Source organism: Oncorhynchus nerka, linkage group LG3 (genome assembly GCF_034236695.1).
Source record: "Oncorhynchus nerka isolate Pitt River linkage group LG3, Oner_Uvic_2.0, whole genome shotgun sequence".
Taxonomy (NCBI): domain Eukaryota; kingdom Metazoa; phylum Chordata; class Actinopteri; order Salmoniformes; family Salmonidae; genus Oncorhynchus; species Oncorhynchus nerka.
The window spans coordinates 57,729,554-57,756,412 of NC_088398.1; the positions used below are offsets into that span (position 1 = coordinate 57,729,554).

General features: G+C 43.8%; 2 protein-coding genes across 3 annotated transcripts in view; one reads left to right on the forward strand and one right to left on the reverse strand.

The window, feature by feature from the left end:
• Window positions 1–1,695: 1,695 nt before the first annotated feature.
• LOC135563032 (octapeptide-repeat protein T2-like) lies at window positions 1,696–10,404 on the forward strand. The gene is made up of 2 exons (XM_065005714.1): window positions 1,696–1,772; window positions 9,621–10,404. The coding sequence occupies exons 1-2, from the start codon at window positions 1,696–1,698 to the stop codon at window positions 10,402–10,404; spliced, it is 861 nt and encodes a 286-aa protein (XP_064861786.1).
• LOC115111391 (zinc finger protein 385B-like) overlaps window positions 9,469–26,859 on the reverse strand; it is a 123,542-nt gene continuing 106,151 nt past the window's right edge. For both annotated transcript variants that reach the window (XM_065013722.1, XM_029637408.2), the window contains exons 4-8: window positions 23,439–23,628; window positions 14,337–14,717; window positions 13,397–13,581; window positions 12,753–12,854; window positions 9,469–12,501 (exon numbers count right to left, since the gene is read on the reverse strand). In XM_065013722.1, coding sequence (XP_064869794.1) covers window positions 12,277–12,501; window positions 12,753–12,854; window positions 13,397–13,581; window positions 14,337–14,717; window positions 23,439–23,628 — 1,083 coding nt within the window. In that variant the 3' untranslated portion in view covers window positions 9,469–12,276. The remainder of the gene's footprint in view (window positions 12,502–12,752; window positions 12,855–13,396; window positions 13,582–14,336; window positions 14,718–23,438; window positions 23,629–26,859) is intronic.

Genomic DNA, 26,859 nt, shown 5'->3' on the forward strand with positions numbered 1-26,859 from the left:
GAGACCCTGGGGCTCGACCCCGCCCTGTGCAACTGGGTACTGGACTTCCTGACGGGCCGCCCCCAGGTGGTGAGGGTAGGTAACAACATCTCCACCCCGCTGATCCTCAACACTGGGGCCCCACAAGGGTGCGTTCTCAGCCCTCTCCTGTACTCCCTGTTCACCCATGACTGTGTGTCCATGCACGCCTCCAACTCAATCATCAAGTTTGCGGACGGCACTACAGTGGTAGGCTTGATTACCAATAACGACGAGACGGCCTACAGGGAGGAGGTGAGGGCCCTCGGAGTATGGTGTCAGGAAAATAACCTCACACTCAACGTCATCAAAACAAAGGAGATGATTGTGGACTTCAGGAAACAGCAGAGGGAGCACCCCCCTATCCATGGGACAGTAGTGGAGAGGATAGTAAGTTTTTAAGTTCCTCGGTGTACACATCACAGACAAACTGAATTGGTCCACCCACACAGACAGCGTTGTGAAGAAGGCGCAGCAGCGCCTCTTCAACCTTAGGAGGCTGATTTTGGCTTGTCACCAAAAGCACTCACAAACTTCTACAGATGCACAATCGAGAGCCTCCTGTCGGGCTGTATCACTGCCTGGTACGGCAACTGCGCCGCCCACAACCGTAAGGCTCTCCAGAGGGTAGTGAGGTCTGCACAACGCATCACCGGGGGCAACCTACCTGCCCTCCAGGACACCTACACCACCCGATGTCACAGGAAGGCCATAAAGATCATCAAGGACAACAACCACCCGAGCCATTGCCTGTTCACCCCGCTATCATCCAGAAGGCAAGGTCAGTACAGGTGCATCAAAGCAGGGACTGAAAAACAGCTTCTATCTCAAGGCCATCAGACTGTTAAACAGCCACCACTAACATTGAGTGGCTGCTGCCAACACACTGACTCAACTCCAGCCACTTTAATAATGGGAATTGATGGAAAATATATCACTAGCCACTTTTAACAATGCTACTTAATATAATGTTTACATACCCTACATTACTCATCTCATATGTATTTGTATATACTCTACTCTATATCATCTACTGCATCTCTATGTAATACATGTATCACTAGCCACTTTAAACTATGCCACTTTGTTTACATACTCATCTCATATGTATATACTGTACTCGATACCATCTACTGCATCTTGCCTATGCCGTTCTGTACCATCACTCATTCATATATCTTTATGTACATATTCTTTATCCCTTTACACTTGTGTGTATAAGGTAGTAGTTTTGGAATTGTTAGGTTAGATTACTCGTTGGTTATTACTGCATTGTCGGAACTAGAAGCACAAGCATTTCGCTACACTAGCATTAACATCTGCTAACCATGTGTATGTGACAAATACATTTGATTTGATTTGATTTGTAGTTACTTAGTTATCTCAGATGATGTAGCGGGGTGCTTAATTAGCGGCAGAGAAGTCAGGCGCAGGAGAGCAGAACTGGGTAATAACTGTAGATTTATTAAGCAAAAACCAAGAACAACAAGATAAATAGACACAAAAATAACCCGTCGTGCTCTTACGGGGAACGTGCACAAGCACTACAATAAACAATCCCACACAAAGACATGGGGGGAACAGAGGGTTAAATACACAACAAGTAAATGAGGGAATTGAAAGCAGGTGTGAGGAAAAACAAGACAAAACAAATGGAAAATGAAAAGTGGATCGACGATGGCTAGTAGACCGGCGACGCCGACCGCCTTGCGCCGTCCGAACAAGGAGAGGACCCGACAGTTTGTCTGTGATGTGTACACCGAGGAACTTAAAAACTTACTACCCTCTCCACTACTGTCCCATGGATAGGGGGGTGCGTCTGCTAAATGACTTAAATGTAAAAATGTAAAAAGTCGTGACAGATGAGGCAGTAGGCTCAACTCATATGAGTAATACCTGCCAAGCAAACTAGGCTTTATACAACATTTTCAACACTGATCAGAAAGCTAGAATTATATATCGCTGTATTGATGGCGTAGCAGTCGGACGTGTGTTTTGTCTTGTCCCGTCCTGTATAGTGTAAATATAGTTTTTCCTCGTTTTTTTTCTGTATATATTTCGTACATATTTTAATCTCACTTTCCAACTACAGGCTGAATATACTCTCCTGCAACCCGCATCACCCAATGTGGTACGGATCTGCTTTTTCTATACTTTAGAATCGGAACCCTCATCAGAAGCTAGCCGCTAACTAGCTACTAGCTAGCCACTGCTAGCGGTCTTCAACGCTAACTAGGACACCAGCGCGACATCTACCCAAAGCATATCAGACTGCTTTTTCTCTACCACATCTCCGGATTCCTACCGCAAGCTCTGAACCTTTATACCGGATCATCGTAAATAGCTAGCTGCAATCCGAGTGGCTACTCCTGGCTAACGTCTCTGTCCCAGAGCAAGCACCAGTTAGCCTGGAGCTAGCCTCGAGCTAAGCCCATCTCCCGACTAGCCGAAGAGGTCCAAAGATACCTAATTTGCCAATTGGCCTGGACCCTCTACTGACCCTCTGCTGCCGACACGGAGCCCCGCCGATCCATCACGACTGGTCCGCCGACATAATCGTCCGAGGGGGTTTCAACAGGCTTTTCCGCTGCGACATCGCCAAAGATCCATCTGCTGGCCAAGGCCCGCGAGCTTTCTGAATCGCTGTATCTCCAGCTCACCGCATGAAGAGGAATAAACAGACTCCCCCCATCGCAACGTCCCCCAAAGGTTAACTCTCTAGCCCTCGCTATCTCCCTGCTTGCTAATTCGGCCTGCTAACGGCTTGTCAAGCTCCGGTCCGCTAACTGCTACCTTGTCTAGCTCGGGCCTACGAACTGTTAGCTTGTTAGCACAGGCCTGCTAACCGTCTGAACCACCGCGTCCCAATCACTCTCTGACCCCATTTACTTTCTATCTCTTTTTGATTTTTAATTGGTTTATACCTTCCGGAAACCTGCCTCACCCAATGTGATACGGAATCGCTATTACTTTTACTTTTATTTTTATGACACACTCAAGAACCTCCAGACGCTAACCAGCTAACTAGCTACAAGCTAGTTAGTCATTGTTAGTTAAAAAAAAAAAAAAAAAAAAAACCTGGATAACACTCGCCAGACCAGCCCCCTGCCCATCCACCGCTGCCCCCTGGACACTGATCTCTTGGCTACATAGCTGACGCACGCTGGACTGTCCATTAATCACGGTACTCCTTTCTGCTTGTTTGTCTTACCTGTCGGCCCCGTTGCCTAGTCAACGCCATTTTACCTGCTGTTTGTTGTGCTAGCGGATTAGCCCCGCCTACTGTTTTTAGCTAGCTTTCCAAATTCAACATCTGTGATTACTGTATGCCTCGCTGTATGTCTCTCTCAGATGTCAATATGCCTTGTATACTGTTGTTCAGGTTAGTTATAATTGTTTTAGTTCACAATGGAGCCCCTAGACCCACTCTGCATACCCCTGTTACCTCCTTTGTCCCACCTCCCACACATGCGGTGACCTCACCCATTACAACCAGCATGTCCAGAGATACAACCTGTCTCATCATCACCCAGTGCCTGGGCTTACCTCCCGCTGTACCCGCACCCCACCATACCCCTGTCTGCGCATTATGCCCTGAATATATTCTACCATGCCCAGAAACCTGCTCCTCTTATCCTCTGCCCCCAACGCTCTAGGCGACCAGTTTTGATAGCCTTTAGCCGCACCCTCATACTACTCCTTCTCTGTTCCGCGGGTGATGTGGAGGTAAACCCAGGCCCTGCATGTCCCCAGGTACCCTCATTTGTTGACTTCTGTGATCGAAAAAGCCTTGGTTTTATGCATGTCAACATCAGAAGCCTCCTCCCTAAGTTTGTTTTACTCACTGCTTTAGCACACTCTGCTAACCCTGATGTCCTTGCCGTGTCTGAATCCTGGCTCAGGAAGGCCACCAAAAATTCAGAGATTTCCATACCCAACTATAACATCTTCCGTCAAGATAGAACTACCAAAGGGGGCGGAGTTGCAGTCTACTGCAGAGATAGCCTGCAAAGTAATGTCATACTTTCCAGGTCCATACCCAAACAGTTCGAACTACTAATTTTGAAAATTACCCTCTCCAGAAATAAGTCTCTCACTGTTGCCGCCTGCTCCCGGCCACCCTCAGCTCCCAGCTGTGCCCTGGACACCATTTGTGAATTGATCGCCCCCATCTAGCTTCAGAGTTTGTTCTGTTAGGTGACCTAAACTGGGATATGCTTAACACCCCGGCAGTCCTACAATGTAAGCTAGATGCCCTCAATCTCACTCAAATCATCAAGGAACCCACCAGGTACAACCCTAACTCTGTAAACAAGGGCACCCTCATAGACGTCATCCTGACCAACTGGCCCTCCAAATACACCTCCGCTGTCTTCAACCAGGATCTCAGCGATCACTGCCTCATTGCCTGTATCCGCCACGGAGCCGCAGTCAAACGACCACCCCTCATCACTGTCAAACGCTCCCTAAAACACTTCTGTGAGCAGGCCTTTCTAATCGACCTGGCCCGGGTATCCTGGAAGGACATTGACCTCATCCCGTCAGTTGAGGATGCCTGGTCATTCTTTAAAAGTAACTTCCTCACCATTTTAGATAAGCATGCTCCGTTCAAAAAATGCAGAACCAAGAACAGATACAGCCCTTGGTTCACTCAGACCTGACTGCCCTCGACCAGCACAAAAACATCCTGTGGCGGACTGCAATAGCATCGAATAGCCCCGTGATATGCAACTGTTCAGGGAAGTCAGGAACCAATACACGCAGTCAGTCAGGAAAGCTAAGGCCAGCTTCTTCAGGCAGAAGTTTGCATCCTGTAGCTCCAACTCCAAAAAGTTCTGGGACACTGTGAAGTCCATGGAGAACAAGAGCACCTCCTCCCAGCTGCCCACTGCACTGAGGCTAGGTAACACGGTCTCCACCGATAAATCCACGATTATCGAAAGCTTCAATAAGCACTTCTCAACGGCTGGCCATGCCTTCCGCCTGGCTACTCCAACCTCGGCCAACAGCTCCGCCCCCCCGCAGCTCCTCGCCCAAGCCTCTCCAGGTTCTCCTTTACCCAAATCCAGATAGCAGATGTTCTGAAAGAGCTGCAAAACCTAGACCCGTACAAATCAGCTGGGCTTGACAATCTGGACCCTCTATTTCTGAAACTATCTGCCGCCATTGTCGCAACCCCTATTACCAGCCTGTTCAACCTCTCTTTCATATCGTCTGAGATCCCCAAGGATTGGAAAGCTGCCGCAGTCATCCCCTCTTCAAAGGGGGAGACACCCTGGACCCAAACTGCTATAGACCTATATCCATCCTGCCCTGCCTATCTAAGGTCTTCGAAAGCCAAGTCAACAAACAGGTCACTGACCATCTCGAATCCCACCGTACCTTCTCCGCTGTGCAATCTGGTTTCGAGCCGGTCACGGGTGCACCTCAGCCACGCTCAAGGTACTAAACGATATCATTACCGCCATCGATAAAAGACAGTACTGTGCAGCCGTCTTCATCGACCTCGCCAAGGCTTTCGACTCTGTCAATCACCATATTCTTATCGGCAGACTCAATAGCCTCGGTTTCTCGGATGACTGCCTTGCCTGGTTCACCAATTACTTTGCAGACAGAGTTCAGTGTGTCAAATCGGAGGGCATGCTGTCCGGTCCTCTGGCAGTCTCTATGGGGGTGCCACAGGGTTCAATTCTCGGGCCGACTCTTTTCTCTGTATATATCAATGATGTTGCTCTTGCTGCGGGCGATTCCCTGATCCACCTCTACGCAGACGACACCATTCTATATACTTTCGGCCCGTCATTGGACACTGTGCTATCTAACCTCCAAACGAGCTTCAATGCCATACAGCACTCCTTCCGTGGCCTCCAACTGCTCTTAAACGCGAGTAAAACCAAATGCATGCTTTTCAACCGATCGCTGCCTGCACCCGCATGCCCGACTAGCATCACCACCCTGGATGGTTCCGACCTTGAATATGTGGACATCTATAAGTACCTAGGTGTCTGGCTAGACTGCAAACTCTCCTTCCAGACTCACATCAAACATCTCCAATCGAAAATCAAATCAAGAGTCGGCTTTCTATTCCGCAACAAAGCCTCCTTCACTCACGCCGCCAAGCTTACCCTAGTAAAACTGACTATCCTACCGATCCTCGATTTCGGCGATGTCATCTACAAAATGGCTTCCAACACTCTACTCAGCAAACTGGATGCAGTCTATCATAGTGCCATCCGTTTTGTCACCAAAGCACCTTATACCACCCACCACTGCGACTTGTATGCTCTAGTCGGCTGGCCCTCGCTACATATTCGTCGCCAGACCCACTGGCTCCAGGTCATCTACAAGTCCATGCTAGGTAAAGCTCCGCCTTATCTCAGTTCACTGGTCACGATGGCAACACCCATCCGTAGCACACGCTCCAGCAGGTGTATCTCACTGATCATCCCTAAAGCCAACACCTCATTTGGCCGCCTTTCGTTCCAGTACTCTGCTGCCTGTGACTGGAACGAACTGCAAAAATCGCTGAAGTTGGAGACTTTTATCTCCCTCACCAACTTCAAACATCAGCTATCCGAGCAGCTAACCGATCGCTGCAGCTGTACATAGTCTATTGGTAAATAGCCCACCCATTTTCACCTACCTCATTCCCATACTGTTTTTATACTGTTTTTTTTATTTTTTTATTTACTTTTCTGCTCTTTTGCACACCAATATCTCTACCTGTACATGACCATCTGATCATTTATCACCCCAGTGTTAATCTGCAAAATTGTATTATTCGCCTACCTCCTCATGCCTTTTGCACACATTGTATATAGACTGCCCATTTTTTTTCTACTGTGTTATTGACTTGTTAATTGTTTATTCCATGTGTAACTCTGTGTTGTCTGTTCACACTGCTATGCTTTATCTTGGCCAGGTCGCAGTTGCAAATGAGAACTTGTTCTCAACTAGCCTACCTGGTTAAATAAAGGTGAAATAAATAAATAAATAAATAAATAAAAAATTGGGAGAAGTGACTAAATATGCAGTGTTGAGCAAACATTATGTAACGACACCTTGCATGTTTTGATAAAGTAGCCACATTCCCTATACAGTACATGTATCATAATTACAGTTATAGGGATCTCTATCCAATCTACCCAGGGACAGTTCAAGTACAAGTCTTGTGTTTTGTGTGTGTGTGTGTGTGTGTGTGTGTGTGATTTCGAAGATATCAACAGTATTCATTTGGCAGATGAAATCCCTATGTCCATGACTGCAAGATTTCCAGCCCTCATACACTCACGTCTGGCATCGGGATGACTGGGTTCTATGGTCGATAATGTTCCTGAGGCATTACTTCAGAGGCGCTGGGTGTCTGTGGGTATTTATGGAAGCAGTGTTGACTATGTCACATTTGATACGGTTGACCTGGTATTACTGGCACAGACAAAAGGACAAAGGAAGTGACAGAATCGAATGGTGTCTGTTTCAATTTGGCACCCATGCGAGTCATACAATTATTATCTTAATTCAACAAGAGGTTTCATTGAATGAGTAACTTCGGTTTACTATGCCACCCCACATGGTAATAAGATAAAGAATAGTGGAAGAATAATGGTGAAATGATGTTGATTGGATATGAAGTGTCAATTAGGATAATGTACGTAGGCTAGCATCTGATGATCTTGACATTGATACTCTGAAGCTTTGTCATCATGCCGTAAATCCCTACTGTATCGGTTACAAATCATCACCTGACAACATGTGTGTTTAGTACCAGAGAACACCTTATATGGAATTGATACTTGATGTATGACATCTTTCTATAATTACATAGAAGACAGGTCGCTCATAGAGCAGTCTGTCATTTTAAATGCACTATCTTTCTCCTTTCCCTCAGAGCCAAGGATGGGTTAGCCATCAATCAGTTATCGTTATACTTACCCTGTGTCATATGTGAGCTAAAGCCATGTAATAAGACCAGGCTTATTCATCAGTGTCATGTTGCAGCTGTCCTTGGTAGTCCTAAATGAACTCATGACATATGTGTACTTATTATAACTTATATAAACATACCAGAATGACAGTCTGATACAGACATCACTGAGGAAATGGAAGGGTTGGGTAGTATCAATTCTCATAGCAAAAGCCATTATCCACTATAGCGGAATTTGCACTTCACCTTCAAAATAAAAGCCCCTTATTGAAGGAGATGCAAACGGATACAAACAGTGGAATCATGCCATATTTGGACTAGATAATGCTAAACAAGGATGGATGGTTTTTATATAAATTCAACAAAAGACAATAATTAGTTAATTTAACAAAAAAAGTAACAATCCGTTAAAATGGATATGTAAACTTCCGCATTCTTATATTTCACTGTTCAGCCTTACCTATAGATTGTGGATCCATTAAATGGGGTATCAGTCTACTCATTGACACCCACAGAACACAACGGTGAAGAGATTACACAAATGTCAGCGTCGTAGCTCTTATTGCTGAACTTTGACTGTGGGAAATCACTATACAGTGCAATATGAATGTCAATAAGCACAAATTAACTCGTAATTTTTGGGGGTTTCATTTAGGCAAACAGCAAATTCAACTATTGTGGCTAATCCTTATTGTTGGTAGTTTATATAGGTGAAAGCTTGTGACTGTACATATCTGTAAAAGTATATTACTAACTAAAACTGGTACTTTTGCAATGATTTAAATTGTACCATTATGAATAACAAACAAATAAAATGTATGAATTGATATAGACGGAAATCTATTGATGCATAAGTGATGACGGGATCCCGACTGGTTCAGCGGTCTAAGGCACTGCATATCAGTGCTAGAGTGGTCACCACAGACAAAGGTTCAATTCCAGGCTGTATCACAACCGGCCGTGATAGTGAGTCCCAGCGTCGGCCCAGCGACGTCCGGGTTAGGGTTTGGCCGGGGTAGACCGTCATTGTAAATAAGAATTTGTTCTTAACTGATTTGCCTAGTTTAATAAAGATAAAATAAATAAAAATAAAATGTAAACAAATTAACATATGTTAGACAGTGTTGTTTATTACCAGATTCAAACAACATCTAAACTAGGCAAATTTAATATAGCTGGACATACTGTATGCTGCCTCTGGCATAGTGAACAATATGGTCCAGATTAGATAACTTCATATTCTGAATATTAACTTCAATATCTATGTAATCTAATCATTAAAATTGTATGAATAGGGCATGATATAAAAACCTAAATTGTATATAATTAATGTAAATGATTAAGAGTTGTGCTTTATTCTATAAACCTTTCATAATGCCTTAAACGTCGACTAACTGAGTAATCAGTCTTCCCTAAAAATGTGTTTTTCAATTGAGAGTAATGCTTTTATAAATGTTTACAAATATCTTAAACATATAGACTGATTAAGTTATTAGTCCTACAAATGATTAATCAATAACTCAATATAAGTGATAAGTTTGGGTATTTAATAAGACAAACAAAATGTTTAACAAACAAACAAATGATAATACAACCACATATATCAAATAAAACTTAATTTATGCCTCAATCACATCATAGAAAATCATCTGAAAATAAATACTGTACATGTTTACAGAGAGCAGGGAGCAGAGGGCAGGGAGCAGGGGGAAAGGAGCAGAGGGCAGGGAGCAGAGGGCAGGGAGCAGAGGGAAAGGAGCAGAGGGCAGGGAGCAGAGGGAAAGGAGCAGAGGGAAAGGAGCAGAGGGCAGGGAGCAGAGGGAAAGGAGCAGAGGGCAGGGAGCAGAGGGCAGGGAGCAGGGGGAAAGGAGCAGAGGGCAGGGAGCAGGGGGAAAGGAGCAGAGGGGCAGGGAGCAGAGGGCAGGAGGAGAGGGAAAGGAGCAGAGGGCAGGGAGCAGAGGGCAGGGAGCAGAGGGCAGGGAGCAGAGGGAAAGGAGCAGAGGGCAGGGAGCAGAGGGCAGGGAGCAGGGGGAAAGGAGCAGAGGGCAGGGAGCAGAGGGCAGGGAGCAGAGGGCAGGGAGCAGAGGGCAGGGAGCAGAGGGCAGGGAGCAGGGGGAAAGGAGCAGAGGGCAGGGAGCAGAGGGAAAGGAGCAGAGGGCAGGGAGCAGAGGGAAAGGAGCAGAGGGCAGGGAGCAGAGGCGCAGGGAGCAGAGGGCAGGGAGCAGAGGGCAGGGATCAGAGGGAAAGGAGCAGAGGACAGGGAGCAGAGGGCAGGGAGCAGAGGGCAGGGAGCAGAGGGAAAGGAGCAGAGGGCAGGGAGCAGAGGGAAAGGAGCAGAGGGCAGGGAGCAGAGGCGCAGGGAGCAGAGGGCAGGGAGCAGAGGGAAAGGAGCAGAGGGCAGGGAGCAGAGGGCAGGGAGCAGAGGGCAGGGAGCAAAGGGCAGGGAGCAGAAGACGATATGAGGATCTTATATCTCTTTCATTTCAACATGCCTTTTATTGACAATATCTTCATCAGGTCTCCTCTATAAACTAAATTCAGTTCATAATTAAATAATTTAAAGTTATTTTTCATTTGTTTAAAATACAATTTCAATATGGAAGCAAATCATCCAAATATATTACTTTATTTTAAAAGGTAGATTTCAATTTCAATGTACAGTCTCCTATATTGGTTCAGAAGACATCCCACCATCTTGAAAACAACTGTCATTCTTTCATGTTCGAGGGGATTGTTGTTTTCTTTGACTTAAAAAATAGTCTGTCTCTCTGTCGCTCTCCATAACTAGTATTTTAACGTGGAAAGGGAAACAATACATTATACACTACAGAGAATAAACTGTACCAATTCAATGCTCTGTACATTATTGCATCAGAAAGCCACAACATATTGCAGCATCGTTTAAAACTAGGGATATTACATAGATATAAATGAAAGGCCCATGGTAAACAACAGGGTGATGCAAACAGGTTAACATCAGTTTCATTTCAATTCAGTCAATTCAGTCAGCAAACTGAAATGAACTGAAGTTTAATTCCTGAATTCACCGTTTTGAAATGGAACAGACCTCATCCCTGGATACAAATGATGAACACTAATAGATTCTACCTTTCCTCTTAGAAAATAGTGACCGATGATTACATAATATACTGCAGAAACAAAGTACTGTAAGGGTCTAATCCTGACTTGAGCTCTGCACACTTAACTAACATGTTCTTGAAGAGACTTGAAGTCTCCTGTTGACATCAATGCATCTCAAGTTAAGATTCGGCCCTTATTAAGAAACCAAGAGAATGGTTTCTCTCTCTGAAGTGGGGGCAATGAGAACACTGTTACTAAATGGTTTGTTACTATGGCTATCTACTGTAAGTTGCTGCATCCGAAGTAAAGTAAAACCAATAATACAGACTGTTTGATGATAAGAAGAGTTGTGGTGTCGAGATTCAGCTTATTGACTTACATAATCCAGACAGAATAGAGACCAAAACTGCATTACTGTGTTACAGTCACTGACATCAAGCAACAACTGAAACATTTGACTGATTTCACACTACTGGGCCAGACCAAGCAGATCCAAGCTATACTGCTCGGGTCTGGTTATGTATCCACCGTTAGTTGCTGGAACCGTGCTGGAAAGGACAATGTGAGAAGAAAATATTCAAGCCAGCTCAGTATGGTTCAGGTCGGCTCTATAGTGTGAATCAGGTATGACTGTCCTTCTGTCTGGGGGCTGTTATGATAAACACTGTCAAACACACGCAGCTAGAACTGTCCATTCATTTCATCAAATAGGAAGACTATGGGTATTCAAGTCATTCAGGAAGCAGTTTGATTCTCTTTATTATACCACAAGAATCCAATACTTAGACCCTCAGTGGTCTTAGCGGGCCCACTGAACCTCACGAACCGCACGCAGCCAGAGAAAGGTAAACAAGTTCAATCAAATAAATACACTGTTGTTTGTTGAAGCTTCGCAGTGCAGTAGTCCTCTCAGTTCAGTGCATTGGGTGGGTATTGTATGTAATAGGACATCATCCAGTATGCAGTGCACTCACTGCTCCACAAGGTCAGAGGTCCCCTGGTTCTCTGCTCATGTCAGGTTCCCTCCGTGTTGCCTCTGGTGCCCTCTCTACCGATACACTGGGTCGTGTTCATTAGGGTACACCGTAGCAAAATATTTTCGCAATGGGAGACAAAAACAAGCATTTCTTATTGGACGAGCTCAGATAGTACCTCACCGTTTTACTCAGTTTCCTCCCCATTGCACTCAGGCTCTGTCCATTTTCTTCCATTCCCTGCCTACTAAACACGACCCCTGTGTCAAAACCCAGGAATCAATATGGGGTGAAGAGGATAGAGCCGGTGGTGGGCCGGACTGGCCCTGGAGCAGCCCGGAGGAAGGAGGGCATGCAGCCTGGCAGGCCGGCAGTCTGAAAGATGGAGGCGTTGGGCCGCGGATGCAGGGAGATGGAGGGGAGGGTGGTGGGGCAGAAGGGGCTGGAGAGAAACGTAGCAGGGGAGATAGGCTTCACCAGGTCCTTCTGAAGAGCCAGCTTGGCCTTGAGGAGAGGAGAGGACAAAGGTTTAATGAGGGAGCAAATCTATTTATAAAGCAATTATTCTTATTGATTAGCTACAAAAAAAACAAGCTATTATTTTCCATGAGCACGAAGGCGTCTTTAAACCCACTGATGCATAAATATTCCTAAACAGTTTTAAGAAACTGCCAATAAATGTATTAACTATTAATCCCTGAAGTCTAAGCAACGGTTTCTGCGAGGCTTTGATTAGGAACATAGATGATACATACGGCCAGGACTGTGGAGCTGCGTTGTTGTTTGTTGTAAGGGCTGTATTTGGGCTTCATCGGTTTCCCAGCTACTCTGTCCTTGTGCCTTCTGCTGGAGATGTGCTAAGAAAATATAACAACCAAAATCAGTGATGTTACTATGGCTGAATCCCATGGGCCCTGGTCAAAAGTAGTACACTAGGAAGGTTAAAGATCAGTGATGTTACTATGGCTGAATCCCATGGGCCCTGGTCAAAAGTAGTACACTAGGAAGGTTAAAGATCAGTGATGTTGCCATGGCTGAATCCCATGGGCCCTGGTCAAAAGCAGTACACTAGGAAGGTTAAAGATCAGTGATGTTACCATGGCTGAATCCCATGGGCCCTGCTCAAAAGCAGTACACTAGGAAGGTTAAAGATCAGTGATGTTACCATGGCTGAATCCCATGGGCCCTGGTCAAAAGCAGTACACTAGGAAGGTTAAAGATCAGTGATGTTACCATGGCTGAATCCCATGGGCCCTGGTCAAAAGCAGTACACTAGGAAGGTTAAAGGGTGCCATTTGGGACACATTATGTTGAGCCAATATTAACACGCTTGTAAGGTCCCTTCAAGCTGTAACAAGACAACAAGCACGGTATATAAATGCCTGTCATGAGAGACTACCTGTTTGAGTTGTATTTCTGAGTTGACGTGGACATCACAGATCTCACAATGGAACGTTTTGTTCTGTAGTCCGGAACCTTTTAGCACGTTGGTGGCCTGTACTTTGAGCTTCGAGCCTGGTCTGGGATAGGCCTTAATTGGACCGGCTCCGTTTCTCGCCTCAAGCATAGTTTTGTGCTTGGAACCTTCAGGGGACAAAATAAATGTCAAAAACATAATTTAGTACATTGAGCAGTGAAAATAACCATAGGTAAAACATAAAAATAACAACATCTAATTTGTTAAGATTAAAAGTAAACCAGCTTTTGTTTTCAGATCCAAAATTCATATTGGTCAGCTTGAGTTCCAACTGTTTTTTTTTCTGACCTCGCTATAACTACATAACAACGTACATGTCAATGTTAGCTTACATAACAAACATCTGACATATTGTGACCTTCTGCTTTCAAAGCAATGATGCTTTTTTTTTTTTTTTACAATAAGGTCAATATGGCGTCTATTGTGATGTTGTGGTCAAGTTGTATACTCGTTGTATAAATATGTTCTGGAAACGTTTTGTTGTCTTTTTAACAACCAGAAAAAACATGTCCATATAACAACCAAAATATGACATATTTCCCATGACGTCTTGATATCTTCATGACAAAAACCTCTTTACCTTGTAACAGAGTGTTGACCTTGTAAAACCAGTTTACAACCAAATTATTACAATGTGTAGTATACACTGTTTAGGGAGAGTGCTGTGTGAAGGTATCTGTAGACATTGTTGTGAGATGGGTGTTAATGAGAGTTAAGGAGAGACTAAACAAGAACAAGCTGAAAGTCTTCGGGGGAGTAACCTTAAAATACACACACACAGAACCACACACACCCTCCTCAGAGGGAGTAACACTAACGTTAACCCGGCGGTGATGAAATAGAAACAGATGCTGGAACACACCTATGTTGTGGGCCTCCAGCTGCGACAGAGAGTTGACGGCCACTTTGCACAGCGAACAATACAGGAGCTTTTTGGCTTTTTCCTCCTCCGACTCTGGCGTGGGCTGAGTTGCTGTAGCAGCAGCAGTGGTGAGGGACATGAGCCCAGGCTTGGTGCTGCTGCCACCACTGCTGCTAGTCTTCATAACATGCCCCTGTAGTTGTGCTGGCGTAGCTGATGGGGGGCTGGCAGGCGTGGGATCACACAGGACGGGATTACAGGGGCTGTGGACAGACATGGCCATTGATGCTGCCAGGGAGGAGGAGGTGGAGATGATGGGGACGAAATCATTTGGAGAAGCAAAGGTTTTATCTGCCTCACTGGGAGGCACAGTGATTTGCTCTGAGATCAAGAAAGAGGGAGGGAGGGAGGGAGGGGGGGTAGAGAGAGACACACAACATCTGACAGTTAGTCCGGGAGCGCTATGGAATATTACAACTTTTAGTGACACATTTCTGCATATTTTCATTTTGGTGCATTGTGTAAGAGTCTGATCCCTGGAGGAGGGAGAGTTCCTTTTCACACAGCAGCAGCTCAGTAGCAGTAGAAGCAGGACTGAGCTTTTGGGCAGTGTTTTCTGTACCCCTATCTGCGTGTGTGTGTGTCCATGTGTCCCTGTGTCTATGTTACAGAGCCTAGTCCCCCCCCCACCCACTCATAACTATGTTGTACCACAACACCATGGAGGACAGGGTCACAAGGCAAGGCTGCCTGAACCAACACCCGCACCCCCACACGATCCCTCCACCCTTCTACCATGCCACCCTTACACCTCTTCCCACACACCACACCCACCCTCCAAACCCATGATCCAACACCCTGCATTAGGAACCCTGCACGTAGCTTTCTATGAATGTCATTCTGCATTCCTCTTCTGAGAATAGTGTGCACTTTACAATGGCTGACTCTATGACATCTAAAAGCTACACGTTACTACACTGGTCTATATTTGTTTGAAACTTCAGTAAGCCTAGCTTCATTAAGCCTAGCTTCATTAAGTCTGATTTCCACTAAAAGTCTTCTATGTACTCTTTGAAGCCAGTTTTAAACTTAACATGAAATATCCTAAAATAAGGTTATCAAATACATTTGGGTCGAAATGTCTATCTGCACTAGAGGGTGACCGATTAATCGGAATGGCCGATTAATTAGGGCCGATTTCAAGTTTTCATAACAATTGGAAATCGGTATTTTTGGACACCGATTTGGCCAATTTATTTATATTTTTTTTACACCTTTATTTATCCTTTATTTAACTAGGCAAGTCAGTTAAGAACACATTCTTATTTTCAATGACGGCCTAGGAACGGTGGGTTAACTGCCTTGTTCAGGGGCAGAATGACAGATGTTTACCTTGTCAGCTCGGGGATTCAATCTTGCAACCTTACAGTTAACTAGTCCAACGCTCTAACCACCTGATTACATTGCACTCCACGAGGAGACTGCCTGTTACGCGAATGCAGTAAGAAGCCAAGGTAAGTCGCTAGCTAGCATTAAACTTATCTTATAAAAAAACAATCAATCAATCATAATCACTAGTTAACTACACATGGTTGATGATATTACTAGTTTATCTAGTGTCCTGCTATGCATATAATCGATGCAGTGCGTATTCGCGAAAAAGGACTGTGTTGCTCCAATGTGTACCTAACCATAAACATCAATGCCTTTCTTAAAATCAATACACAAGTATATATTTTTAAACCTGCATATTTAGTTAATATTGCCTGCTAACCTGGCTCGTTGCGAACTCTGTGAAGACTATTTCTTCCTAACAATGACAGCCAACTTCGCCAAACGGGGAATGATTTAACAAAAGCGCATTTGCGAAAAAAGCACAATCGTTGCACGACTGTACCTAACCATAAACATCAATGCATTTCTTAAAATCAATACACAGAAGTACATATTTTTAAACCTGCATATTTAGCTAAAAAAATCCAGGTTAGCATGCAATATTAACCAGGTGAAATTGTGTCACTTCTCTTGCGTTCATTGCACGCAGAGTCAGGGTATATGCAACAGTGTGGGCCGCCTAATTTGCCAGAATTGTATGTAATTATGACATACATTAAAGGTTGTGCAATGTAACAGGAATATTTAGACTTATGGATGCCACCCGTTAGATAAAATACGGAACGGTTCCGTATTTCACTGAAAGAATAAACGTCTTGTTTTCGAGATGATAGTTTCCGGATTCGACCATATTAATGACCTAAGGCTCGTATTTCTGTGTGTTATTATGTTATAATTAAGTCTATGATTTGATAGAGCAGTCTGACTGAGTGATGGTAGGCACCAGCAGGCTCGTAAGCATTCATTCAAACAGCACTTTCGTGCGTTTTGCCAACAGCTCGTCGCTGTGCTACAAGCATTGAGCTGTTTATGACTTCAAGCCTATCAACTCCCGAGATTAGGCTGGTGTAACCGATGTGAAATGGCTAGCTAGTTAGCGGGGTGCGCGCTAATAGCGTTTCAAACGTCACTCGCTCTGAGACTTGGAGTGGTTGTTCCCCTTGCTCTGCAAGGGCCGCGGCTTTTGTGGAGAGATGGGTAATGCTGCTTCTAGGGTGGCTGTTGTCTATGTGTTCCTGGTTCGAGCCCAGGTAGGGGCGAGGAGAGGGACGGAAGCTATACTGTTACACTGGCAATACTAAAGTGCCTATAAGAACATCCAATAGTCAAAGGTCTATGAAATACAAATCGTATAGAGAGAAATTGTCCTATAATTCTTATAATAACTACAACCTAAAACTTCTTACCTGGGAATATTGAAGACTCCTGTTAAAAGGAACCACCAGCTTTCATATGTTCTCATGTTCTGAGCAAGGAACTTAAATGTTAGCTTTTTTACATGGCACATATTGCACTTTTACTTTCTTCTCCAACACTTTGTTTTTGCATTATTTAAACCAAATTGAACATGTTTCATTTTATTTGAGGCTAAATTGATTTTATTGATGTATTATATGAAGTTAAAATAAGTGTTAATTCAGTATTGTTGTAATTGTCATTATTACAAATATATATTTTTTTAAATCGGCCGATTAATCAGAATCAGCTTTTTTGGATTCTCCAATAATCAGTATCGGTATCGGCGTTGAAAAATCATAATCGGTCGACCTCTAATCTGCACCAACTAGGTCCAACTGGGTCTACAGCGCAGGAGCTAACGAGGGATTAGTTATATTAGCATCCCAAAGCAACATTGATCAGAAATACAGTGTAGACATTGTTAATGTTGTAAATTAATATTGTAGCTGGAATTGATTTTTAATGGAATATCTACATAGGCGTACAGAGGCCCATTATCAGCAACCATCACTCCTGTGTTCCAATGGCACGTTGTGTTAGCTAATCCAAGTTAATAATTTTAAAAGGCTAATTGATCATTAGAAAACCCTTTTGCAATTATGTTAGCAGAGCTGAAAACTGTTGTCCTGATTAAAGAAGCAATAAAACTGGCCTTTTTTTTATAGACTAGTTGAGTATCTAGAGCATGAGCATTTGTGGGTTTGATTACAGGCTCAAAATGGCTAGAAACAAATAACTTTCTCCTGAAACTCATCAGTCTATTCTTGTTCTGAGAAATGAAGGCTATTCCATGTGAGAAATTGCCAAGAAACTGAAGATCTCGTACAACGCTGTGTACTACTCTCTTCACAAAACAGTGCAAACTGTCTCTAACCAGAATAGAAAACGGAGTGGGAGGCCCTGGTGCACAACTGAGCAAGAAGACAAGTACATTAGAGAAACAGATGCCTCACAGGTCCTCAACTGGCAGCTTAATTAAATAGTACCTGCAAAACACCAGTCTCAACGTCAACAGTGAAAAGGCGACTCCAGGATGCTGGCCTTCTAGGCAGAGATGGAAAAAAAATGCCGTATCTCAGACTGGCCAATAAAAAGAAAAGATTAAGATGGGAAAAAGAACACAGACACTGGACAGAGGAACTCTGCCTAGAAGGCCAGCATACCGGAGCCACCTCTTCACTGTTGACGTTGAAACTGGTGTTTTGCGGGTACTATTTAATGATGCTGCCAGTTTTAAGAGAGATTTTAAAAAACACCAGGAATTCAACAAAAATATACAGTATACACTACCGTTCAAAAGTTAGGGGTCGCTTAGAAATGTCCTTGTTTTTTAAAGAAAAGCACATTTTTTTGTCCATTAAAATAACATCAAATTGATCAGAAATACAGCGTAGACATTGTTAATGTTGTATATGACTATAATTGACTATTGTTGCCGACCCCTGATTTAGTTCTTCAACTCTCTCTAGTTAAACTGAATCTGACTTCAGCCTCTTTGTTTGCCAGAAACCCAGTGAGGTCAACAACAGCATCCCCCCCGACAGAGAGTGGGTCTGCATCCCAAATGGTACGCAAAGTGGGTCTAAACAGAGGCTTGTATTAATATGGCACCATGGCAGCGACGATCAGAGAGAAGAGAACCATCCCAGACATACAACTAGATAGTCTGTGACACGCATTGTGTGAAAAGACATAGACTGTGTCCCACATGGCACCCTATTCCCTATGCAGTGCACTACATAGGGCTCTCGTCAAAAGTAGTGCACTACAGTGCATTCGGAAAGTATTCAGACCCCTTAACGTTTTCCACATTTTGTTAGGTTACAGCCTTATTCTGAAATTTATTAAATTGTTTCCCCCCTCATCAATCTAAACACAATACCCCATAATTTAGCTAAACAAAAGGTGAAATATCACATTTACATAAGTATTCAGACCCTTTACTCAGTACATTGCTGAATCAAATCAAATGTTATTGGTCACACACACGTGTTTAGCAGATGTTATTGCGAGTGTAGTGAAATTCTTGTGCTTCTAGTTCTGACAGTGCTGGAATATCTAACAAGTAATATCGAACAATTTCACAACAACTACCTACTACACACAAATCTAAGTAAAGGAATGGAATAAGAATATATTCATATGTGGATGAGCAATTTCAGAGCAGCATAGGCTAAGATGAAATAGATAGTATGGAATACAGTATATACATATGAGATGAGTAATGCAAGATATGCAAACATTATTAAAGTGACATTATTAAAATGACAAGTGTTCCATTTATTAAAAGTGGCCAATGATTTCAAGTCTGTATGTAGGCAGCAGCCTCTCTGTGCTAGTGACGGCTATTTAACAGTCTGATGGACTTGAGATAGAAGCTGTTTTTCAGTCTCTCGGTCCCAGCTTTGGATTTTCAGGTCTCTCCAAAGATATTCGATTGGGTTTAAGTCTGGGCTGTGTGCTTAGGGTCGTTGTCCTGTTGGAAGGTGAACCTTCGCCCCAGTCTGAGGTCCTGAGCACTCTGGGGCTCGTTTTCATCAAGGATCTCTCTGTACTTTGCTTCATTCATCTTCCATCGATCCTGACTAGTCTTCCAGTCCCTGCCCCTGAAAAACATCCCCATAGCATGATGCTGCCACCACCATGCTTCACCGTAGGGATGGTGCCAGGTTTCCTCCACAAGTGACGCTTAGCATTCAGGCCAAAGAGTTCAATCTTGGTTTCATCAGACCAGATAATCTTGTTTCTCATGGTCTGAGAGACCTTTAGGTGCCTTTTGGCGTACTCCAAGCAGACTGTCATGTGCCTTTTACCGAGGAGTGGCTTCCGTCTGGCGACTGGATCATAAAGGCCTGATTTGTGGAGCGCTGCAGAGATGGTTGTCCTTCTGGAATGTTCTCCCATCTCCACAACGGAACTCTGAAGCTCTATCAGAGTGAGCATCGGGTTCTTGGTCACCTCCCTGACCAAGACCCTTCTCCCCCGATTGCTCAGCGGCCAGCTCTAGGAAGATTCTTGGTGGTTCCAAACTTCTTCCATTTGAGAATGATGGAGGCCACTGTGTTCTTGGGGACCTTCAATGCTGCAGACAGTTTTTGGTACCCTTCCTCAGATCTGTGCTTCGACACAATCCTATCTCGGAGCTCTACGGACAATTCCTTCAACCTTATGGCTTAGTTTTTGCTATGACATGCACTGTCAACTGCGGGACCTTATATAGACAGGTGTGTGCCTTTCCAAATCATGAATTTACCACAGGTGGACTCCAATAAAGTTCTAGAAACCTATCAAGGATCATCAATGGAAACAGGATGCACCCGAGCTCAATTTCGAGTCTCATAGCAAAGGGTCAAAATAATTATGTAAATAAGTATATATATTTTTTTCGCTTTATCATTATGGGGTATTGTGTGTAGATTGATGAGGAAAAACATGAATGCACAGTGCATTCGGAAAGTATTCAGACCCCTTCCCCTTTTCCACATATTATAGCATTACAGCCTTATTATTAAATTGATTAAATTCATGTTTTTTAAGGTGCCATGGCATGCAGACAAAGAATACTAACGAGTAGCATCGCTGGCTCATTATATTTTACATTTACATTTTAGTCATCTAGCAGAAGCTCTTATCCAGTGTGACTTATAATTAGTGCATTCATCTTAATATAGCTAGGTGAGATAACCCCATATCACAGTCATAGTAAGTTCATTTTTCCTTTCCAGTAAAGTCAGTGCTGGTACGTTAAATAACTTCTACCTAATCTCTGAAGATGTAACTCTACATTAGAGGGCTGAGCAGCGAGTTTCTGCCTGTGTCCCAAATGGCACCCTACACCCATACAGAGCACTACTTTTGACCATGGGTTTGAAATTTCTCCTCAGGTGTGAGGCCAGATAGTGTGACTTTTTAAAAATCAAGACTCAACAGAAATAACTGCAAATGTACATTTTACAACACTTTGCTTTGAATTTGAAGCTTTCTTTTCTTCCTTGGTTGGTAACATGCTTACCACACATCTGGTATATTCTGACTATATTCACCTATACATTAGACATCACATATTATAGGCTTTCCCCTATACAAGACTGAAGCATGGAGAGGAATGGATGATATACAAAACGGAAGCATGAGAGGAATGGATGACATACAAGACTGAAGCATGGAGAGGAATCGATGACATACAAGACTGAAGCAGGGAGAGGAATGGATGACATACAAGACTGAAGCATGGAGAGGAATGGATGACATACAAGACTGAAGCATGGAGAGGAATGGATGACATACAAGACTGAAGCATGGAGAGGAATGGATGACATACAAGACTGAAGCATGGAGAGGAATGGATGACAAACAAGACTGAAGCAGGGAGAGGAATGGATGACAAACAAGACTGAAGCATGGAGAGGAATGGATGACAAACAAGACTGAAGCAGGGAGAGGAATGGATGACATACAAGACTGAAGCATGGAGAGGCATGGATGATATACAAACGGAAGCATGAGAGGAATGGATGACATACCAGACTGAAGCATGGAGAGGAATGGATGACAAAAAAGACTGAAGCATGGAGAGGAATGGATGACATACAAGACTGAAGCATGGAGAGGAATGGCTAACAAACAAGACTGAAGCATGGAGAGGAATGGATGACAAACAAGACTGAAGCATGGAGAGGAATGGATGACAAACAAGACTGAAGCATGGAGAAGAATGGATGACATACAAGACTGAAGCATGGAGAGGAATGGATGACAAACAAGACTGAAGCAGGGAGAGGAATGGATGACATACAAGACTGAAGCATGGAGAGGTATGGATGACAAACAAGACTGCTGAAGCATGGAGAGGAATGGATGACAAACAAGACTGAAGCATGGAGAGGAATGGATGACATACAAGACTGAAGCATGGAGAGGAATGGATGACATACAAGAATGAAGCATGGAGAGGAATGGATGACATACAAGAATGAAGCATGGAGAGGAATGGATGACATACAAGACTGAAGCATGGAGAGGAATGGATGACATACAAGATTGAAGCATGGAGAGGAATGGATGACAAACAAGACTGAAGCATGGAGAGGAATGGATGACATACAAGACTGAAGCATGGAGAGGAATGGATGACAAACAAGACTGAAGCATGGAGAGGAATGGATGACATACAATACTGAAGCATGGAGAGGAATGGATGACAAACAAGACTGAAGCATGGAGAGGAATGGATAACATAGAAGACTGAAGCATGGAGAGGAATGGATGACATGCAAGACTAAATCATGGAGAGGAATGGATGACATACAATACTGAAGCATGGAGAGGAATGGATGACAAACAAGACTGAAGCAGGGAGAGGAATGGATGACATACAAGACTGAAGCATGGAGAGGCATGGATGATATACAAACGGAAGCATGAGAGGAATGGATGACATACCAGACTGAAGCATGGAGAGGAATGGATGACAAAAAAGACTGAAGCATGGAGAGGAATGGATGACATACAAGACTGAAGCATGGAGAGGAATGGCTAACAAACAAGACTGAAGCATGGAGAGGAATGGATGACAAACAAGACTGAAGCATGGAGAGGAATGGATGACAAACAAGACTGAAGCATGGAGAGGAATGGATGACATACAAGACTGAAGCATGGAGAGGAATGGATGACAAACAAGACTGAAGCAGGGAGAGGAATGGATGACATACAAGACTGAAGCATGGAGAGGTATGGATGACAAACAAGACTGCTGAAGCATGGAGAGGAATGGATGACAAACAAGACTGAAGCATGGAGAGGAATGGATGACATACAAGACTGAAGCATGGAGAGGAATGGATGACATACAAGAATGAAGCATGGAGAGGAATGGATGACATACAAGAATGAAGCATGGAGAGGAATGGATGACATACAAGACTGAAGCATGGAGAGGAATGGATGACATACAAGACTGAAGCATGGAGAGGAATGGATGACAAACAAGACTGAAGCATGGAGAGGAATGGATGACATACAAGACTGAAGCATGGAGAGGAATGGATGACAAACAAGACTGAAGCATGGAGAGGAATGGATGACATACAATACTGAAGCATGGAGAGGAATGGATGACAAACAAGACTGAAGCATGGAGAGGAATGGATAACATAGAAGACTGAAGCATGGAGAGGAATGGATGACATGCAAGACTAAATCATGGAGAGGAATGGATGACATACAAGACCAAAGGTTTCCATATACCTGATTTGTCAGAGTTGCTGGCCATGACAGAGTTGGGTGAGGTGGTGGTGGTGCTTTTCATTGCACTGTCCAGGGAAGGAGGAAGAGTAGGAGGAGGAGGGGAACTCTTGGGCGGCTTATTCTTGGTGTTCTCTTGTGCTTTGAGCTTCTTGGCATGTTTACTGCCTTTGTAGTGCGCCTCGGCTTGGCTCTAGAAGGAGAACAAATGAACCATGCAATCAGGCTCGTTTCTCACACAACGGGTCTTACATCATGGACTGCAGTCACACACGCGGGGGCATACACACACACACACACACACACACACACACACACACACACACACACACACACACACACACACACACACACACGCAGGCGCACACACACACACACACAAACCTTGTAAAACCAGTTTACAACCAAATTATTACAATGTGTAGTATACACTGTTTAGGGAGAGTGCTGTGTGAAGGTATTTATGGACATTGTTGTGAGATGGGTGTTAATGAGAGTTAAGGAGAGACTAAACAAGAACAAGCTGAAAGTCTCTGGGGGAGTAACCTTAACACACACACTCTTCAATCAGTCCGAGGAAAAACACAGCTTTCAATAGGCAGGCCCAATCAGAGGGAAAATGAGAGAGATGCTTGAAAGTGTTTGATTTGTAGAGCGGATCAGGATATTATGATTTTCATAAAGCCGATGGGAGGAAGTTGTGTGTGTGTGTGTGTGTGTGTGTGTGTGTGTGTGTGTGTGTGTGTATGTATGTGTGTGTGTGTGTGTGTGTGTGTGTGTGTGTGTGTATATATGTGTGTGTGTGTGTGTGAGAGAGAGAGAGAGAGAGAGAGCTTTAGACTAAATGTATTCTTGGTAAGAAAATAAATTAAATGCAATCTAGTGAATGAGTATTATAGACACTCTGCTTGCTTAGGGAGTACCGCTTCCTCCTGATCCTTGCTAGCACACGTGACCGCCCTCCTTGACAATGTACCAACCATTTGAGCTATTGAAAAACATCTAATTAGCTAGCTCCATCCGTGACATTTCAAGCTAGCAGTGGAGTGAGCTTACACCTGGCAAACCGGTGCGCCTGGCACCTAGTACCATACCCTGTTCAAAGCAGGTGGTCTTAATGTTTGTACACTCAGTGTATTTCAGGGGTGGGTAAACTACAGGGGGAGGGGCATACTAGATAGAAAGTATGTAGAAATGATAAATAGACATATATTTTCAAATAACTGCCCTTTTTCTGGCACACATTGATATATATATATATATCAATGTGTGCCAGAAAAAGGGCAGTTATTTGAAAATATATGTCTATATATATATATATATATACAGTACCAGTCAAAGGTTTGACACACCTGAAATATGTAACAGACATATTTCAACATCAACTGTTCAGAGGAGACTGTGTGAATCAGGCCTTCTTGGTTGAATTGTTGCAAAGAAACCACTACTAAAGGACACCAATAAGAAGAAGAGACTTGCTTGAGCCAAGAAACACAAGCAACGGACATTAGACCGGTGGAAATCTGTCCTTTGGTCTGATGAGTCCAAATTTGAGATTTGTGGTTCCAACTGCCGTGTCTTTGTGAGACACAGAGTAGATGAACGGATGATTTCTGCATGTGTTGTTCCCACCGTGAAACATGGAGGAGGAGGTTTGATGATGCTTTGCTGGTGACACTGTCTGTGATTTATTTAGAATTCAAGGCACACTTAACCAGCATGGCTACCACAGGATTCTGCAATTATACGCCATCCCATCTGGTTTGCGCTTAGTGGGGTGGGTGGCAGGTAGCATAGTGGTTAGAGCGTTGGACGATCAAATCCCCGAGCTGACATGGTAAAAATCTGTCGTTCTGCCCCTGAACAAGGCACTGTTCCTAGGCCGTCATTTAAAATAAGAATTTGTTCTTAACTGACTTGCCTAATTAAATAAAGGTAAAATAAAAAATAAAAAATTCAACAGGACAATGATCCAAAACACACCTCCAGGCTGTATAAGGGCTATTTGAACAAGAATGAGAGTGATGGAGTGCTGCATCAGATGACCTAGCCTCCACAATCACCTTACCCAATTGAGATGGTTTGGGATGAGTTGGACCGCAGAATGAAGGAAAAGCAGCCAACAAGTGTTCAGCATATTTGGAAACTCCTTCAAGATTGCTGGAAAAGCATTCCTCATGAAGCTGGTTGAGAGAATGCCAAGAGTGTGAAAAGCTGTCATCAAGGCAAAGGGTGGCTACTTTGAAAAATCTCAAGTGTATATTTGTATTTGTTTAACACTTTTTTAGTTGCTACATGTTTCCATGTGTTATTTCATAGTTTTGATGTCTTCACTATTGTTCTACAATGTGGAAAATAGTAAAAATAAAGAAAAACCCTTGAATGAGTAGGAGTGTCCATCGCTGTAATTGGTAGTTACAGTCTTGTCCCACCGCTGCAACTCCCATACGGACTCAGGAGAGGCAAGGGTCGAGAGCCATGCGTCTCCCGAAACACGACCCCTCCAAGCCACACTGCTCTTGACACACTGCCCGCTTAACCCGGAAGCTAGTCGCCCCAATGTGTCGGAGAAAACTACAAGGAGTCGCTAGAGCGCAATGGGACAAGGACATCCCAGTCGGCCAAACCCTCCCCTAACCCGGACGATGCTGGGCCAATTGTGTGCTGCCTCATGGATCTCCCGGTCACGGCCGACTACGACACAGCCCGGGATCAAACCTCGATCTGTAGTGATGCCTCTAGCACTGCAATGCCGTGATTTAGACCGCTGCACCACTTGGGAGGCCCTGCAAATTGATTTTGATGGACAAATCGGTCAAGAAAAAAATCTGTTGGGCCTCGGTTGAATTATTAGTCAAATACAATATTTGTCATGGCATTTTTCTTGAACCATGATCCTCTTCTATGAGATGGAAGACTACGGCCTCAATTACTTTTAAAGGTATATGATCCTAGTCATCACACGTATATCTTTCAAATCCCTGTGGCTATAGGAAAGGATTACTGCCGCTACCTTGCTCTCAAACCAAGTTGCATAATTTGAGGATGCAAACTGAAGTGAAGATATCCCTGTGCTTATAACATTTACAGAAAACCCATAGGTATCCATGGAAATTCAGAACCTCCAACCAGGAGTAAGAATTATCTTTCGAGAAAGTCATTGAGTTGTGAGCACATGAGTCACTTGTGAAATTAGATTATTGCTGTGACTCAAGTGTTGCATCCCCAATGGCACCCTATGGGCCCTGGTCAAAAGTAGTGCACTATATAGAGAATAGGGTGCCATTGGGGATGTAAACAAGATGATTCACCCATACTTCCCGGGGTGACCACAAGTCAGATGGAACACTGTGTGTGTGTGTGTGTGTGTGTGTGTGTGTGTGTGTGTGTGTGTGTGTGTGTGTGTGTGTGTGTGTGGGATATG

Bases quoted from the DNA above. Each gene is read 5' to 3' on its own strand.
- LOC135563032 (XM_065005714.1), top strand. From the start codon at position 1,696: ATGGCTAGTAGACCGGCGACGCCGACCGCCTTGCGCCGTCCGAACAAG. The intron at 1,773-9,620 runs GTACACCGAGGA...ACATGTTTACAG, and splicing joins CGACAGTTTGTCTGTGATGT to AGAGCAGGGAGCAGAGGGCA.